We start from the raw sequence: 19,203 nt of genomic DNA, 5'->3' as shown, positions 1-19,203 counted from the left end.
TCATGAAAGGGTGTTTGATTTTGTCAAAAGCGTTTTCTGTGTCTACTGAGATAATTGTATGTTTCTTTTCCTTTATTTTATCAATATGGTGAATTATATTGATTGATTTTCATACGTTGAACCAACCTTGCCTTTCTGGGATAAATCTCACTTGCTGCTGGATTCAATTTGCCAGTATTTCATTGAGAATTTTTTATATCTGTGTTCATAAAGGATATTTGTTTTTAGTTTTCTTGTGATGTCTTTTTCTGACTTTGATATCAGGGTAATATAGGCCTCATAGAATGAGTAGAGAAGTGCTCTCTCCTCTTCTATTTTTGGAAGATTTGAAGAAGGCTGTTAACACATAGTCCTGTGCTAAAGATAGTTTAGAATAAAATTGAAGTGATACATTTCTTCAGTAATATCTCCTGTTAAGAGATCTGAAATATTAATAATTTAATGTTACTAAGCTCTTAGTTTTTTAGACTTAAAATACTACACAGGTAAGCATCCATGGTAAATTTTAATCTTCTTGTTAGCCATTTTCTTTTTAATTTAAGGAAGATGATACTATGTAGAAAAAAAAAAAGTCTTTTCTAAGTCTCCAAATAAGTAACGCTACTGGTTTTTTTTACTTTACTTTACTTTTCTTTTACTTTACTTCTTTTCTTTTACTTTACTTCTTTCTTGCCATAAATATATTTGCCTATTTAATTTGCCCTCTAAAATATGTGGTCTTATTTTTCACAGTTTTGCACAAAGATCCGAGACAGGTTTATCTTTGTCTTCTTGAAATTGGTCGAATTGTGTCAAGGTATGTATTCCACAGTATTTCAGAATTTCAATGTCATAAACATTTTTTAAGCTGCTTTATTTTATCTAGAACACTTTTCTATAAATGAAAATAATTTTTGATTGGAATAAAGGTAACTTAATTTACTATTTTTTCTTTCTTTTTGTTTCTTTATTAACTTTGTTCTGTTCACGTGAGCCATGTCATGTGTCAACATCTGCTTGCTCATGTAGCTTGCCTTCATTTAGTATTAAACTGTAAAAGTGGGTACTTACATTTTTCAGATCAAAAGTAGAGTAAAAGCATGCAATCTTTAAGCAGTTCAAGGCGAGGCAAGTCCTTTGGACACAAAGAGGGTCTGATAAGAAGGCTGAGGCCTGGTATCCTCCATACCTAGCTCGACCCCATCTTCACTCACGAGATGACTTGTTTTTTGTTTTCTGGTTTTTTTAACAAGCTGATTTTTAAAGGTACGTTTAGGATCCCTGATTGAATATTGGGAGCATCCAGTAACCCAAATATATATATACTATGATGTAAAGGTGATAATCTGAATTTTTGGCAATCTGTGGGACATTATAAAGCATTTCCAGATGTCCCAGTGAAACAACTGGTAGAAGAGAGTCATACAGAAGATAACCTATTGTGATATACATGGAAGTAGTTGGCTCAGACTTCACTTGTTTGATGAGATCTCATGATTGGTTTTCAGATATGGGGTTGAGCCTCCAGTATTAGTAAAATTTGAGAAAGAAATTGAGCTAGAAGAGACCTTACTTAATACCTCTGGGCCTGAAGATTCCATCAGCATTCCAAAATCATGCTGTCAGCATGAAGAGCTTCACGAAGCTGTAAGTAATTGCACACTTTCTTTCAACTGTGATGCGTCAGAATCTCATAGTTCGCCAAAAGTGTTCCTCTTTCATTTTTATTATACTTGAAGAGGGAAAAAAAAGCATGAATGAAAGTATTTATTGCAGTATTATTTATAAGGCTGAAAAATTGGAAGCAATGTAAATACTCTCAAATTGGGCAATGGCTAGGTAAATTAGGATTTACTATTTTAGCAGAATAATCATTTTTTGTAATCATTATAAAGACTATATAGCAACAAGAAAAATGTTTATTTTGTGGAAAGTATGTATCAGAACAAGGAGAATGAAAATAATTGATATTAGGGTAGTACCTTTACAGATGATTTTAATTTCTTTAGCTATTTCCTTTAATGTTAAAATGTTAATTACACAATAGCTAAAACCAGAAGAGAACATTTTTTATTCACAACACTTACTCCTTTTAGGCTCACCAACTTATTTAGATTGTGGGTTAGTGCTGATTTGTACTGCTGAATATAAGTGGTATTTGGGTATTTTAAACAAAGAAAATAAGTGACCCTTCATGCCTGCAAGCTTGTTATGAAAACTAAAAGGAACACATTTCTTTAAATATATATGTGCTATATGAATATATTCAGAGTCCACCTATACATACGTGACCTGCTGAGATCTTATGGTCGTGTTTAAAATTAAGGAACAATTATTATCTGATTCATTATTTTGAGTGGTGTTAAGAAATATACAACTGCAATTCTGTGTACCTAAGAAACCTTAATGGATAGAAAATAATGACTGAAATAATTACCTCCTTTCAAATTACTTTGTTATCTAACTTGTAAATGGTTCAAGTAATTGTAAATTCTTTACCCAAGTTCAGAATATTTTTTAGCCATCTTATGCATGTGGTATGTATGTGTGTGTATGCATGTGTGTACATATGTGCTCATATAACCAGACTGTGAACAAGATAAACTTCATTGAATGGCTTATGAAAATCAGTTCTATTTATGATCATGTTATTTTATTAAATGAATGATGTAGGGAGATAAATCCGGACCCTTCTGATCAAGCCCGGGTGAATCCACATGTGTCCATTTTGTGTAGATAATTAAGACACTCATAAATTTCTGTTAGTGCTCAGGTAAGTTGGGTATATCTGAAGAGACTTTCTTTAACATCATGCCTAAATTCAATTAAGTGAATTTGTTTAGTTATACTCTGTGTGACAAGTAGTTGAGAAAAATATACATGGCCTTGCTTTTTCAAAAATATAATTTTAGGAAAACAAAATGGTTTCCATAGTGGCTGATATGTGACTTTTTTTTCAAATCAAACATATCTCAGCAAATATTTTCATTTAATCAATTTATATTAATTTACATGTTTTAAATAAGGAATTCTGAATTTTAATTTTTATTCCAGTTTTTACCATTTTTAAGGTATGTACTGCAGTTAAAAATTCTGTAAGCCCCTTGAGGAGTAGAGGTAGGATTTTCTCCTCAGTTCTCATCTCCTTAGCAGACTATTGAAACAAAGTGAGTGCTTTTAGAAAAATGCCTCTTGAGTTGAAATTTTTAGAATTTACCTAGTCTTGGGTGAATATTGGATAGGCCAAAAAGTTCGCTTGGGTTTTTCGTAAGATGTTACGGAAAGACCCGAATGAACTTTTTGCCCAGCCCAATAGCTATAAATGCATCTCTGCCTATTTTAACAGTAACTTTGGAACAAATCTGGATATTCCCCCATACATACAGTATTACTTTCACATGGTGTTAAGGGACAAGTGAAAATTCCTGGTTAAACTTTATCTGACTGGTCCATCTTTGATTTGACAGATATATTAATCCAAGTCTTAAAACAATTCAAGCTTAGTAATGAACTGTTTCCTATGACTGAATGAATGTGTTTTGAATTGACTTCACTGTGTACACATTCACAGACCTTCTCCGGTGATCAGTGAGTACACGACGAGCCTTATTGCACTTGGGCAGAGAGAGAGAGAGAGAGACTCCAGACTTCCTCACTGTTAGGTTGTATTAGATTAGCTAATGTCTAATCTCAATATTTGTCAACAAGTAAAAGAGAAGAGATAATAAATAGTTGAACTCTCTTTAAATTTTTATCTTTGAGTTTGATCTTCCCAACTATCAAATAACCTTGCATTTTAACATTAAACAAAATAGTTTTTGTCACAAGCACTAAATCTTGTCGTTTATTTTTAATCTTAGGTTAAACACATTGCTGAAGACCCTCCTTGTAGTTGTTCTCATCGATTTTCTATTGAGTACTTATCTGAAGGACGGTATCGACTAGGAGATAAAATACTTTTTATAAGAGTAAGTCCACCGTTTACATCCTGTTTAGATCTTGTTTTGAAATTGAATTTATTGCTTTACCAACCTTCTTTTGTTCCCCTTTTACTTTTTAAAAAATTGGAATAGAGGATGTTATTAATGGAAGAATTTCACTGTATAGAAGGAAATATATGGAATATTTTCAAGAGTATATAATGTGTTTAGGTAAACACGCTTAACATAGCAAACAACTAATTAAGCTAAGACTATTTGGACATTGAATATAATTGGGGGGAAAAAATCTTTGAATACCTCAGGTAACTTGTTCCATTTTTTAGATTTCCTAAAGAGGAATAATTTTCTATCATAAGAAGAAGAAAAAAGCAAAACCAGAACATCTAATAAGATTAAATGTCAGTAAGAAGAAAAAAATAGAAACATTGCAGTTGATAATAATATAGACTTTGGGTCTTAAGTATGAAGCCTTTTTTTCACTGACACAGCATCAGCATCTATACTAATATGCTAATATACATGCTTATTTTCTTCCTTTGTCCCATCTGTAATCTGCAATCGATTAATTGTCCCCTTTGCTGATAAGGAGATTGAAGTTTACCTGTTCATCATTCTGTCCACTTATTGATACAAGAGCTGTTCTATTCCCAATTTAGGAATGTAATATAAAAGTATGTAAAAAATATAATTTTACCACCTATATTTTCTTTTATTTCATATATTATCATTAGCTCCCCATACCCTGTTCAACTCATACAGAAACAGGTATATGCATTTTGTCTTTTAATTAGCTTTCTTTTTTTAAGCAGTATGATATAGTGATAGTGCACAGAGCATGGGATTTAGAGTTAAAATTTGCAGAGCAGTCTCATACAACCATGCAGATTTGCCTGCTGAATGAATAGGGGTCTGAGTCCGTCCAGCTTGGGCTGCACTGGCAGACCCAGGATATATCTTATCAACACAAAAGCACCTTTTGGGTTGGGTAGCCTGGTACGTTTGAGGCCAGGCCAAGCTGTGTGGTTTGGGACAGTTTCCTTAATCTCTTAGAGCCATAATTTTCTCATCTGCAAAGAAAAACTAGTAATAAATTGTATCAAAGTTTTTGAAAGATTAAATTGATATGATACATATGAAAGTAATTTATTAAATTCTAACATACAAGTTTCGGTAGTTTTTATCTTTCTTCTGTAATTATGTTTTTCTTTAGTATGAGACTTTTTTTCTCTCCTCCCCTCCTTTACTCTCCCTTTTCCTTTCTTCCTTCAATATTCAGTCCTTGCAGTTTTGCGTATTAGTAATTTGGATTTTTAGGATGTGTAAATATCTTCCTTACAAACTGGAGGATTCTCTGTTGTTAGTTGCATGATTCAATATGAATTAAATTTATTACTTTAGTAATACAAGAAAGAGACTGGCAATTTATAGTGAAGCTGTTGGCAAATACACTGAATTTCATAGTCACAGACATCACAGACTATGACTGCTAATGAACCGTAACTGCACCTTACAGTTTTACAGCTTTATTTTTTACTTTCTTTTGGGGGAAAGATGCTTCACGGAAAACATGTCATGGTCCGTGTCGGTGGAGGCTGGGATACTCTTCAAGGATTTTTGCTTAAATATGACCCCTGTCGAATATTACAGTTTGCTACACTAGAACAGAAAATTCTAGCATTTCAAAAAGGAGTTTCTAATGAAAGTGTGCCTGATTCGTCCGCCAGAGCAGCTCAGCCTCCTGAAATGAATCCTTTGTCAGCAGTTAGCATGTTTCAGAAACAAAATTCAAAACCTGGCACACCAGTTGGTATTCCAAGGAGCAAAGAGAAGCAGGTACGTCTGCCAGGTGTGTTGCCACCAGCATCTTCCCTGAAAGGAGGCAGTCTGGCCTGTGGGTCAGTCCGTTCTAAATTTCCAAATTCTCCAGCAGCGTCCTCTCATCTCAACCTCACATCTTCAAAGGGCGTAGCAAAGAAACCGCAGTCTCCTTCAAACGATGCATCATCTTCATCTGCTTCTTTAAATCCAGCAGGTAAAAGCACTTTTTCACCAGCTTTATTAAGAACTGCACCTTGTGTATCTGAGTCGTTGAGAAAATGTATCTCATCACCCAGTACTCCAAAGGCCAAGCTTATTCCAGCCCAGAAGTCAAGAGATGTGCCTGAGTCTACACTTTTGCCAAATAAGTGTTCTGGAAAAATTGAACCAAAGCATTTGAAACACCATCATGCGTCTTCCAGGGATTATGCAGTCTCTCACTCAGCTACACATTTAAATTCATCATCAAAGTGTCCAAAGCCACCTAAGGCAAATCTGCACCTAAGGCCTAACCCTTCTCCTTCTTTCCAGTCTCCTGCAAAAGTGACAACATCCAGTTCCAAAACCATAACCACGGGTCTGAGAACACAGTCTCAGCCACGTGTTGGAGCTCTGCAAGCGGGGGCAATGCCAGCACAGAAACTTAAGTCAGCCTTGAATTTAAACCAGCCACTTTCTGTAACCTCAGTTGCTCCTGCAAAAGCTGCAGAGAAGTCGAAAGATAAGAATATGGTTTCAGTTGCCAAAAAGCAGCCTCAGAATAAAAGCACGTCCCAGAAGACAGGACCCAGCTCCTCTAGGTCCCCGGGCCGTACCCCGCTGTCCATTGTGAGTCTTCCCCAGTCTTCTGCCAAAGCACAACCTGAACCAAAGTCAGCACAGACTGCCACCAAGAGCCAGTGCTTAGCCAAAGGGCCTTCCAAAAGTGGCAAAGCCCCGGCTGCAACCAGGAAACCACCCTCATCTGGCAAGGAGGCAGTTAGTGGAGATAAAAAACCTTCTGCAAAGAAGACGGAAGACGATGATCATTATTTTGTTATGACTGGAAGTAAGAAACCTAGAAAATAAACATAATGTGTCATTCTAAGAGAACACAGGAAAGAAAGAGAGTGAATGTGTTAGCTGCACACCTTAAAAGTTTCTTCTATTTGTGTTTATCCAAATAGGTTCAGACATTAAGTACAATAAGATGGGGGTAGAGGTTGGGGCGAGGAGGGGACTCATCAGAATTCACATACCTGAATTCACCAGAAGGTACCCTTTTAACATGAACAGTGGTAAAATCACCAGGAGATTCTTATTAGTTATAGACATTTATATGATTTTCAGTCCATGACATCTTTGTTAATGTCTGCCCATTAATGGAAATGTAAAGTTAAATAACACTACTAGGTTTATAACTATAGTTGCTGTATTTTGAATATGTGTTAAATATGGAGGTTATTACCTGCTAATAGAAACAGAGGTGCTCTTAATATAAGTTATTGCATTTTAGTTTAAAAGCAACGGTTTGGCACTTGTCTTACAAAAGACATCTTATTTCGTTTCCTGATCAGGATTGCCTGATGGAACAATATTAAGTACCAATGGCTGCTGCTGATTAGCTTACTGTTACTCTGGGTTTGGTAGAATTGTTATTATTTAAAAATTTTTTAAGCTTTCCAAATCAGAAGGAACTGATTTTTTTAACTGACTTCTATTAACCTTGGTAATATTTTGTTACCAATATTTTTGGTAAAAAAATAAAATTAAGGTATTGAAATATAAATTGAAACTTGGAAAAATTTTTTTCACATATTATTTATAAGAACTTATACCTTATATTTTAGATGGACATTGTGCAATGTGAAAGGGGAAATGATTTAGTAGCTTTTAGCATATTAGAAATATTTTTTAATAATTAATTTTCTGTGAGTGCAGATATCAATTTTTACATTAAAATAATGTTGTTTAACATCAGAATTATGTTTTAACAATCTTAAAATTAAGGTGATAGTAAAGAATATTAAAGTGGTGCTACATAAAAATTCTGTCATGTGATTACTATTTTTCTTTAGCACAATAATACAAGTTTTAATTAGAGTTTTCCAGTTATGTTAATTTTCTTCAATAAAGTCATGCTGCCTTCAGTTTTCCAGTGGCAAATGGACAGTATGTATGCAGCATTTTCTGTTCTGTAGGCAGATTCTCCAAGGAACTTACCCAGATCATGTAGTGACTATATAGACTCTATCGATCTAGGATGATATTTGTAAATAATATGTTTTTTAATAGATTGTGGCTATTTAAAAAATTGTTAATGTACTTTCAGAAGTTTTAGGGGTGTGTTTAATAACTTTACAGTATTATCAGCTATCACAGGTTATTATATTCAGTATTGAGGTTTGTGTTTCCCTATTTTAAACTAAAATGTGTTTTCTAAAGAAAAATAATGGTTCACACAAATGTGCAATCATAGAATAAGCATCTTAAGCTGACTACTGACTACTGATGTTTGTAGATTATAAAGCAAGAAACTTTTGTATAAAACTAAGCTATCTTTTGTCTGAGAAATACAGTTAAAATCAAAGCTGTATGCAGGCTAGTTTTTGAAATAATTGATGCTTCTCTCCTTAAAAGAGACAGTCACCAAATATTTAGTTGAGTTCCACTGTTGATCTGGGCATTGAGGGAGATAATATTTACATCTTTGGAAAGTGAAGTCAGTGTTCAAGAAGTACTAGAAGCTTTACATTTTTAGTGATGAGAAATATTTAATGCATCTTTCAAAGAGGAAGAATTTTACCTTTAAGAAGGAGTCTATTCCTTTGTAAGACCAAACAATTCTGTATCAGTAACTTCAGGAATAAAAGTGTCATCTGGCAGTTCCAAGAACTGGTTTTATTTTTTTGAAAAATTGTAAGTTAATTCATAAATAGCCCTATCTTCATCGGGCTACTGATGGTAGGAATTTCCAACTCCTATAATTCTGTTATAATTTCACACTTTGATACAGTGAGAATATTCTTGAAATACACATTTTATCCAGTATTCATGATCAGGGAATTTCTCCAATTATATTCACATTGGATGAATTTTTATTTATATATAGCTTACTCTTCCAAAATAAATATTTTTTTTAAACTAAGCAGTGGCTGAAAGATCCTTTCTTCAAATATATTTTGAAATGCCCTTAAAGACCTAGTGTTTCTAATTGTTTTCACAATTTTAAAAGTACATTGTTGAAGTTAGAAAGAAATTATCATTTCTTCTTAATAGTAGTGCAAGATTTTAAAAGTTTCTTTTTGTTTAATATTTAGTAAAATGAATATTAAGCTTAAATTACTGAAGTACCTGGAAGAAGAAATAATATGTACTTTCAAAAAAGAATGAAATATTTTTATTTTTCGTTTCTATAATTTGTTAACGTGACTAACATATCAAATTAATCTTCAGAGGAAAATGAAATGCTGATTATTTTTGCATTGTTTGAGCTTACAGTAGGTGTTTAAGGCTTATATCTTTAAAATGCTTTGATAAATTAGATGATCTCTAACTTTCCTCTCCACACTGAGTTAACAGTTCTTAATTGGTAAGGGAAATTTTTTGAGAAAAAAAATTACTGTTCCTTCTGCAATATATATCTGATACAAAAATCTGTTACTTCTTTAAAAGGCTTTACTAACAAGTTGTCATGATACAGTCATATCCAGGTTTACGTACTGACTCCATCTGAATCCAAATTTGTGTATATTTTCTTGTGCTAGCAGTGTTTGTATCAGATTTTAACTTATATTTTCTCAGGTATTAAAGTTTAAACATATATACCAAGTCCTCAATTTACATTTTTGTGTGTTCTGAATACATTCTGATCACTTGGTTCATGTCAGAAATTGCATATATGAAGCATTAATAATTTGAGGATAGTTTTAATTTTATTGCTATTTAAAATGCCCTTCTGATACCTGTGGAATTTATTTCACTGCTCCTAGGAGATTATCAAGGTTTTGCCATTAAGTAACGGTATTTGTTCCGCAAGTTGTTGTATCTGCTAGAAGTTTGTCTCAGTAAGGCTAGACTCATATTTAATAATCTCTGATGACAAAAATAATTTATTAGTTATGAAAGCAGAATTCTATAGATCACACAGTATTGTGTTTACAGAAGGCTACTGACAGTAGGAATTTCCAATTCCTGCAATTCTGTTTTAATTTCACACTTTGATACAGTGAGAATATTCTTGAAATATTCATTTTATCCTATATTCATGATCAGAGCAATTATAAAAAGCAGTTAATTAAATATGTATTTTCTGTGATGTTTCCAAATGAAAACAAAAACACCACTTAGACAAAATCAAAATTCTTATTATATTTTCCTAATCATTTGTGAATGTAAAAATTTTAAACAAGTTCATGTTATGAAATTTTGGGGAATATTAGGAAAATATTAATGAAACACTTGCCAGTAAATCTGAAAATATAAAGACACATATTTTATTAAATTAGCTATTTTCCTATAAATATACTGTTTTGTTCTTGTAGAAAAACACAGTATGACTCGATCTTGAAAAAATAATACATGCAAAGATTTAGCTATAAGGATGTTAATCATAACACATCATTAATATTGTTATGACCATAAAATAGAACACCATACAGACATTAAAAAATGATTTAGGTGTTGATTCTTTTTTTTTTCCTTTCCTTTTTTTTTTTTTTAAACTTTTGGTTTATTTATCTTCATGTAGCTTATGTAACAAAGTTTATTTCAGTAGTCACTTAAAACTAAATTCCTGAATTCTCACATTGTGTAGAAACATCACAGGAATCCTTTCTGGGTTGAGCAAGACTTTTGTATCAGTTCATGAGGTATAGTGATATATTCTTGAAGTTGGCTCTGGCTATAGCCAGTTTGCATATCTGAATATGATGACACTACTTTTGATTAGTCACAGCCACTGGTGAGGATAATTGACAATTTAAAAAATGCTCGGCAAACACTTGGGATTTATCTTAAAAGATGTATGTATGGTGATGAAGTGATTTGTTTTGAGAGATGGCAATGATAAAACAATATATAATATTTCTGAATTGTCTGTGTTCTGCCAGGCGCAATACTTATTGCATGGTGTGTGAAAGGATTTTTTCCTGAGGAAATGTTGTGGTAGTGTTTGAAGAAGCCTGCAGATATGACCTGCTAATTTCTGGAGGGGAATGGACAGGAGAGGGGAAGAGGGCAGTAATAAGAGAGGCCTTGAAGTTATGGATTTCTTCCATTACATTAAATAACAGAGAATGCTGCACTTTTACAGAAGAAAAATGTTAGGAACTTCCCAACTTACTATCCAGGTTTTTGTTTTAAAATATTTATTTTCGGGGTTTGAGAAGATACTCAGAGCATCATGTATAGACTTAGATTAGCAAGGGTCCTGCTACTGCCTTATTCAATCCTCACATTGAACAGATGAGGAAACTCAGCCCAGGGAGTTTGTTGATAGAGCATGTTAGCTACTGAAGTCACACCAACCTGTGAACAGCAGAGTGAAGTCAAGGCAGTGGTCCCCAGGAGCTATGTGAGTTACCCCAATTGCTGGCCCCTTCAGTGGGTCCTAAATGCATTGGGTCTAGCCCAGCAGATTCCTTGTATTACCTGTATTGATGATTATTCCAAAACAATCTACTCAACCACAAGGCACTGAAACACCACCTCACTCATTTGCTCATTTAGCAAACAATTTTTCTGAGTGTCTGTGGCAGACACTAAGCTAGATGCTAGGGATACAGTAGTAAGACCGGTCACTGCTCTCCAGGAGAGGACAGTCTTCATTCAAGTGGTTAAAAAAAAGAAAAAGTATGATGTGCTTTTTGACTGTAGCCCACTCAGTTCTTTCTGGGATAAGATACCTTGGTGAAAACCGCCTGTCTTTTCTCATATTGCTTCGGATCAGGAGCCCATAGGAAAAAGTGAAAAACTTGTATTTATTTGTATATGAGCCTTAAGAACAAGAGTCATTCACCACCAACTGTTTCTCAGAAAATAGAGCAGAAAGAATCAAGTCCTAAACAAGGTATGGGAAACAGAAAGAAATCTGAGCTTTCTCTGGATAAGCCATCAAGAAGCACCCATCTCTAATACAAGGATGCTCTTCTAACTCTAGAATGTTTCCTGTGACAGTGGGGATTGATTCCCACCCTGACCCCTCCACAAACTCCACCTTGGTCTTAACAAGTGTGCCACAGACTGAGGTGGGATCTCAAACCAGCTGCCTGTGGGAAGGCTGGTCTCCCTCCAGCCACCTTAGTTATGTTGGAGGAACACAGCTTCGAGCAGATGCTCCCTGTGATTTGACATCTCAGTGCCTCCTCCTACTGCCTCAGCAGGTGACAGGAAAATTGTCCTGTAAAATGCATTGCTATGACTCACAGAACAGCACCTTCTGGGCCTTTGAAGCATCTTCCTGGCTGGCCTGTAGCCCCAAGGGACCCATAGGCGTCCTGGGAAGACCTGGTGTGTTAGGGCAGCTCTTTTGGTTGCAAGAAACAGATTCACTTCAGTTTTCTTTAGTACTGTGTTGTTTTATAGATACATAGAACCTAAAGGACAATAGGAATCCGGCAGCAACCCAGAAATATCTGTTCAGTGAGCCTCACAGAAATTGGAACTGGAGTTGTTGAGAAACATAGGGAACTCTAGAGACAGGTAATCTCATCTCTCTTCTGCAGCCCGAGTTCCCCCCTTCACTCTGGTGCTCTGCCAGGAACATACTCTAGCCAGCCTCCAAGCTTCTGATCCTCTTTGTGGGTTTTCTTGCATCTTTGAAAAAACCCAGCCAACCAACCAAACAAACAAAAACTACCTGATACCATTTACCCCTTCAAAGTCTCAAGAGAAAATCTGATTGGTTTAGTTAATTACCATTGTTCTATTTTGGGCAGTTTTTTGCTCCAGGCCACTGCACAGGTCACTAGTCAACCAATGAGTTGGCTGCCCTCCATATACCCATCCCCCTTGATGAACCAGCATGGTGAACAGATAGGTCACGTGGTCTAGAGCATGGCTACCTTGATGTAAGGAATAGCTTGGTTCACTTGTCTTAGCAGAAGCTGCAGCCAGTTTTCCTTAAAAGGCTAGGCATGACTGATTTGTCCAGTTCTCTTGGTAAAGAAGCCCAGAGTTGGGTTGAATTTGGCCTGAGCTACATAGGGAGGTCTCTTTGCATCAAGGAGCCTTCAATTTCCAGCACTGACGTTTTCTTTCAAGGTCATTGAGGCCAATATGACCTCCGAAATCCAAATCTGCACTTTTGATGGCTGGAAATGCTCAAGTATGTGGATGTTACTGAGGACAGGTATAAATAATGTTCAAATCAGCAGTGTTTGTTGTATCCCTGGATCTTGGAGACTCACCAGCTTTCCCTGAATTGGCCCACTCTGGGATATTTCAAAGCCTTTTTCTGAGTGGGAGAGAGAATGTTCTAGACCCTCGCTTCCCAACTTCTAAAGAAGCCTCTCCAACCCTTACACTACAGTGTCAAAACAATTTATCAATTTGTTAAAACTATCAGTGAAACCAGTGCTTGGGAATCATGTTAAAAAACAACGGATCTTTTGAGTTTTTCTCTTGGTGGTTTTGGTATTTTATAGACACCGTCTGAGATGCCCAGAATGTATTTTATCAGCCAGAATCATTTCTAACCCTGAAATTCTGTCCCAGTATGATTTTCAATGACTCCTTGAAAGTATTCAAGGGCTTTTACCTGTGCTGAGTCTTTGATTGGTTTTTCCCTAAGGAATTCCTATTAGCTGAAATGGCACAGCTGCATAAGATAAATTAAGATTGATTTTTATTTAATAACACTAGTTTTGAAGCTGGTAGAGATGTTAAATATATTCATCAATGCCTGTTTACCTCCTTGGAAACCAGAACTTTGCTGTTCCTTACAATTCTTCCTTGCTGTTTAAGTGACTGCAGGAAAAAGAAAAAAGAAACTATTAGTAGATTTCACCACCATATTTACAGCTTATCCTAAAACCTGAAGGGGTTCTGAAATCATACTTAAATAGAACTCACTTTGTGCCAGATGCTGTTCTAAATGCTTTATGTGTAGTAACTTATTTAATTTTTACAACTCTGTGAGGTAGACTCTATTACTATCCCCATTTTATAGATGAGGAAACTGAGGCACTGAGGAGATGTTTCTTCCATTCCTCTGGAAGTCACACCAACCTGTGAGCAGCAGGCCTGACACTTAATCATCTCAGCAAATACTTGATCGTCAGCTCTTTAGCTTTCTCCAGAAGTGATTCACTGGGCAGAGAAGTGTGCTGGTCACAAATTGCCTGTCACAAGTGTCTCCTAGTTAGGTGTGTTGGCAATGTATCCAGTGTGTCTGATCTGTGGTATGCTGGTGTGCACAGCAGTAACACAGCCCTTGGCCTCCTCCAGAGCCAAGGCTAACCAGCTATACCTTCTCTTACATCCAATTTCTCTTTTCCCCAGCCTTTCCCCCTTAATCCTACAAACATGCTCAAGTCTCTAATCACACTTTCTCTCTTCTTTTTCTCCCACATCCCCAAGTGGCCACCACGTGTTGGTCAGGATGGGCTAGGCTTTGCTACAAAAAAGAAAACACTTTTCATGGCTTATAGCAACAAAGGTTACTTCTCAAGTCATGCTAGATGTCCATCAGGGACATCTAGGGCTCTGCTCATCTTAGTTGCTTGGGGACCCAGGTTGATGGAAGCTCCATCTTGACGAACACTTCAGGGATTACTGTGGCAGGGAGGAGGGTCATGGGAATGGCCAGCCCCTCCTTTTTGAAATTCCTCCCTTGGTCCTCGTGACGCGATTCTGATTTTTCTCATGATTCTCTGATCCCTCACTCCTGTGTTCTGACTTGTGTTCCCTCTCTGCCCTTTTCATGTAGCTACTCCCTGAGGACCATTTATTCCTTGGCCCTCTTCTAACAAAAAAATATTTCCCTTCTCTTCCTTCCTTCCTTCCTTCTTTCCTTCCTTCCTTTCTTTCTTCCTTCCTTCCTCCCTCCCTCCCTCCCTTCCCTTCCCTTCTCTCTTTCTCTTTCTTTCTTTCTCTTTCTCTCTCTCTTTCTTCCTTTCTTTCTCTTTCTCTCTCTTTCTCCTCCCTTCCTTCCTTCCTTTCTTTCTCCTTTCTTTCTTTCTTTCTTTCTTTCTTTCTTTCTTTCTTTCTTTCTTTCTTTCTCTTTCTCTCTCGCTTTCTCCTCCCTTCCTTCCTTCCTTCCTTTTCTTCTTCTTTCTTTCTTTCTTTCTTTCTCTTTCTTTTTCCTCCTTTCTTCCTTTCTTCTTCCCTTCCTCCCTCCTCCCTCCCACCCTTCCTTCCAGTTCTATGTGAATGATTTCCAGATCTTTATTTTCAGCCCAGTTTCCCTGAGTCCCACTTCCACTGTCAGTAGCCATCTGCCTTCTCCCATTACTACCTCAAAATCTCTTACCTAAAAAGAAAATTTCCATCTCCACCAAATCTGCTCTTCCTCCCAACTCCCCTATTTCTGTTGACATCCCTTCCTCTCCTCACATTGAAACTTTCAAATAATTTTAGAATGTGTCTCAAATTCATCCCCCTCCCTGTGGTACTTCCCAAGTTCACGGCCTTCTCACCTCTCTCCTGGAAGACAATAGCCTCCCAGTAGCTCTTTGACCACACTTTCAGCCTCTCTGCATGGCTCAAGGCTGCACATTGTACAGCTCTAGGCGCATCATTCATGGTGTATTCTAGGTCAATGGCTCCCCCTGGAGTTGTGCAGTTGCCCTGCAGGCCCACACTAAGCCCAAAGTAATCTGCCTACAGCTCAACTTGAATCCTGACACACCACTGCTCAAAAACCTTCCTGGGCTTCCATTCCAACCTGAATAAAGGCCAAATGCCTTGGCTCCATTCCCACCACAGGTCCCAATGGGAGTCACCCTCTCTTCTGTCTCCTACAGCAAATGGCATTTTCTACCCTGCTTTATAGTGATTTAAGAATAGTTTTCTTCACTTACTCTATGAGTGAGAAGGTAAATTAATTGAGGGATTAAATTAATAAAGATTATTTGTTGCTAATGGTAGAAAAACTCAAGCCAAAATGGCTTAAGTTTTAAAAGAGAATATCTTGGCTCGCATAAATGAGAATTGCAGCGGGTGTGTCTTACTGCTTCAGGAATAGCCGGGTGTGGGGCTCAGCAGAGATCCTCGGGACTCCGTCCCTCTGTTTCCACCTCAGGAAGCTGAAACCACAGCAGGCCAGTCTGGCGGGAGTTACAGCCAAGGAGGAGAGGGAGCTGCTGCCAGAGATGCTGTCCGCTGCATTGAGAAGAGGAGGAACACTCTGGCTTCCCCCTTCTCCCGCCCTCTAGTGGCCCACTGCTGCCTTCCATTGGCTGACGCTGGAGTCTAGGAAACACAGCCTGAAGGGGAAAGGGAAGAGGTGGGTCTGAGAGCAAACAGGTGAGTCACCAGCACAAGTACCTCACTCAGAGTCACACAGCAGTAAGTGGTGGAGCCTGTCTTGAGCCATAGCTGAAGCTCTGAATCCTGCCACTCCTGCTGCAGCCAGCACAAAAGAGTATTCCAGCTGGAGGCATCTGTGTGAGCAAAGGTAGCAAATTCTGGACCATGTATGGAAATAGCAGAGGGTTCCTTTGGGCTACAGTGTAAGGTGCTTGCAGAGGAACAGCAGGGAATAGGATCCATACTATGTAAAATCTAAAGGCCTGGCTCAAGAATTTGGCCTTGGGCTTCCCTGGTGGCGCAGTGGTTGAGAATCTGCCTGCCAATGCAGGGGACACGGGTTCGGGCCCTGGTCTGGGAAGATCCCACATGCCGCGGAGCGACTGGGCCCATGAGCCACAATTGCTGAGCCTGCGCGTCTGGAGCCTGTGCTCCGCAACAGGAGAGGCCGCGATAGTGAGATGCCCGCGCATCGCGATGAAGAGTGGCCCCCACTTGCCGCAACTAGAGAGAGCCCTCACACAGAAGCGAAGACTCAACACAGCCATAAATAAATAAATTAAAAAAAAAAAAAAAGAATTTGGCCTTGGTTCAGGAAGCAAAAGGAAAGTTATGAAAGGAAAAGAAAGAGTTAAGGTAATTTATTTATAGCTATAACGATGTCAGAGAGAGGAAGGAAATGCTTGGACTCTCTTCAAACAAAATCAAGATACAAAGTGAAATAATTCTCAAGAATAAAAATTACAAACATAATAAAGAGTTGCTTTTTTCCTAATTTTTGTATAGTTGCCATCTTTGATACTGGTAATAGAAATTAGGAAATCAAAAGCAACAAAAACAAAAATGAACAAGTGGGACTACATCAAAGTAAAAACTGCACAGCAAAGGAAACCATTAACGAAATGAAAAGGCAACCTATTGAATGGGAGAAAATATTTGCAAATCATGTATTTGATAAGGGGTTAACAGCCAAAATACATGAAGCGCTCATACAACTCAATAGCAAAAAAACAATCCAATTAAAAAATGGGCAGAAGACCTGAATAGATGTTTCTCGAAAGAAGACATGTAGATGGCCAACAGACACATGAAAAGATGCTCAACATCACTAATCATCAGGGAAATGCAAATCAAGATCAAGATGAGATATCACCTCACACCTGTTAGAATGGCTATTATCAAAAAGACAAGAAATAAGTGTTGGCCATGATGTGGAGAAAAGGGAACCCTTGTACATGGTTGGTAGGAATGTAAATTTGTGTAGCCACTATGGAAAACAGTATGGAGGTTCCTCAAAAAATTAAAAATAGAGTTACCATATGATCCAGCGATTCTATTTCTGGGTATATAACTGAAAAAAACGAAAGTGCTAACTTGAAAAGATATATGCACCCCAACTTTCATAGCAGCATTATTTATAATAACCCATATATGGAAGCAACCTAAGTGCCCATCAATGGACGAATGGATAAAGAAGTGCCATATAAATATATGATTTATATTATGGAATATTATTCAGCCATAAAATAGATGGAAATTTTGCCATTTGCAACAACATGGATGGATCTTGAGGGCATTATGATAAGTGAAATAAGTCAGACAGAAAGACAAGTACCATCTGATCTCTCTTATATATGGAAGCTAAAAAAACAAAGCAAAAAACAAACAAGAACAACAAGAAAACGAGTCTCCACTCTCTTTGCAGTGCCTAACAAAGTACTTAGCACCTAACAGATGCTCAATAAATATTTGTGGAAAATATGAATTTAAAAAAGTGTGGTAATGGTAGATCAAGTGCAGAGAATTTAGAAATAGATCCACACAAATACACCCAATTAATTTTTGACAAAAGTGCAAAAGAAATCCAATGGAGGAGAGATAGCTTTTTAACAAGTGGATTAATTGTGGTATATTCTTAAAATTGAGTAGTACAACAGCAATAACTACTGCTACACACAACAACATAATGAATCTTACAGATACAATGATTGTCAAAAGTAGCCATATACGAGAGCTTAATAACAATAAATAGGAATGAACATTCATTCAGTCAAGGGAGGACCTACTATGAGCTGGGCACTGAGTGGAGGCTTTAGAGCATGTCAACACGAATAATTTGTTGGGCTCTTCTAATGTTTCCCTTTCCTTTTGAAGTTGCAGGAGAACACCCCATGTAATGACCTTTCATCTGAAAAGAGATCTGTGGTACCCAGAAAGTACACAAAATGATTGTTCACTTTGTTCTCATTTTGTGGTTTTAAATCTCAAGGTCATATGCTCTGGCTGGCTTTATTTGAAGTTAAATGGCTTGACCTCGCTTGCAAATGAATGGAATGTGCACAAAAAAAGAAATGTCAGCTAAGAAGGAAAATGTCTCTGGGTGAGGGCAGTAAACTGGGAGATTTTACATCTTTTTTTTTTTTTTAATATTTATTTATTTATTTGGCTGCGCCGGGTCTTAGTTGCGGCACGCGGCATCTTTGTTGCCGCGTGCGAGATCTTCATTGTGGCATGAGGAATCTTTAGTTATGGGGTGAGACTGAGTTAGTGATTAAGCCCCTTGATACTGCCATTTGTTTAATCACAAACTGAGGATACTTGTTATTTAATAATAAGTATATCATCATCATCTTCAACAGCACAGATACGCCAACTAAAGGTCTGGCTGTGAGCCATACAACATTAGGCATGTCACAAAGGGGACACTAAATATTATATAAACTGGGTTCCTGCAGGTGGCTAGCTTTACAAATTTTAATCAATAGGCAGTGAGTCAAAAGATATGAATCCCTAGGTGGTTGTAAAATTTAGTCCAGCTCCCCTGCCATGACCTTACACTTGCAACCCATTCACTCATGCATTCATTCAACATTTATTAAGTACCTTCTGTCTTCCATGATGTCAACGAAGATTTATTACTGGCACATATGTGCTTGGCTTTGGGTAATGGTGAATAAAATAGATATGAGTCGACCCTAATAGAAGTACTGTTTATGCCCACGGTTTGACAGAGATC

General features: G+C 37.0%; 1 protein-coding gene across 6 annotated transcripts in view; it reads left to right on the top strand.

Moving 5' to 3' along the window:
• Nucleotides 1-9,548, top strand: part of GAS2L3 (growth arrest specific 2 like 3) — a 35,754-nt gene extending 26,206 nt beyond the window's left edge. For 5 of the 6 annotated variants that reach the window (XM_082419407.1, XM_082419403.1, XM_082419404.1 and 2 more), the window contains 4 exons: nucleotides 733-796; nucleotides 1,488-1,626; nucleotides 3,840-3,947; nucleotides 5,442-9,548. In XM_082419407.1, coding sequence (XP_082275533.1) covers nucleotides 733-796; nucleotides 1,488-1,626; nucleotides 3,840-3,947; nucleotides 5,442-6,806 — 1,676 coding nt within the window. In that variant the 3' untranslated portion in view covers nucleotides 6,807-9,548. The remainder of the gene's footprint in view (nucleotides 1-732; nucleotides 797-1,487; nucleotides 1,627-3,839; nucleotides 3,948-5,441) is intronic. The other variant, XM_082419408.1, reaches the window with a different exon arrangement.
• Nucleotides 9,549-19,203: the final 9,655 nt, after the last annotated feature.

Source organism: Balaenoptera physalus (assembly GCF_965194825.1).
Source record: "Balaenoptera physalus genome assembly, chromosome: 13".
Taxonomy (NCBI): Eukaryota; Metazoa; Chordata; class Mammalia; order Artiodactyla; family Balaenopteridae; genus Balaenoptera; species Balaenoptera physalus.
This window is presented reverse-complemented; position numbering and strand designations above follow the sequence as displayed.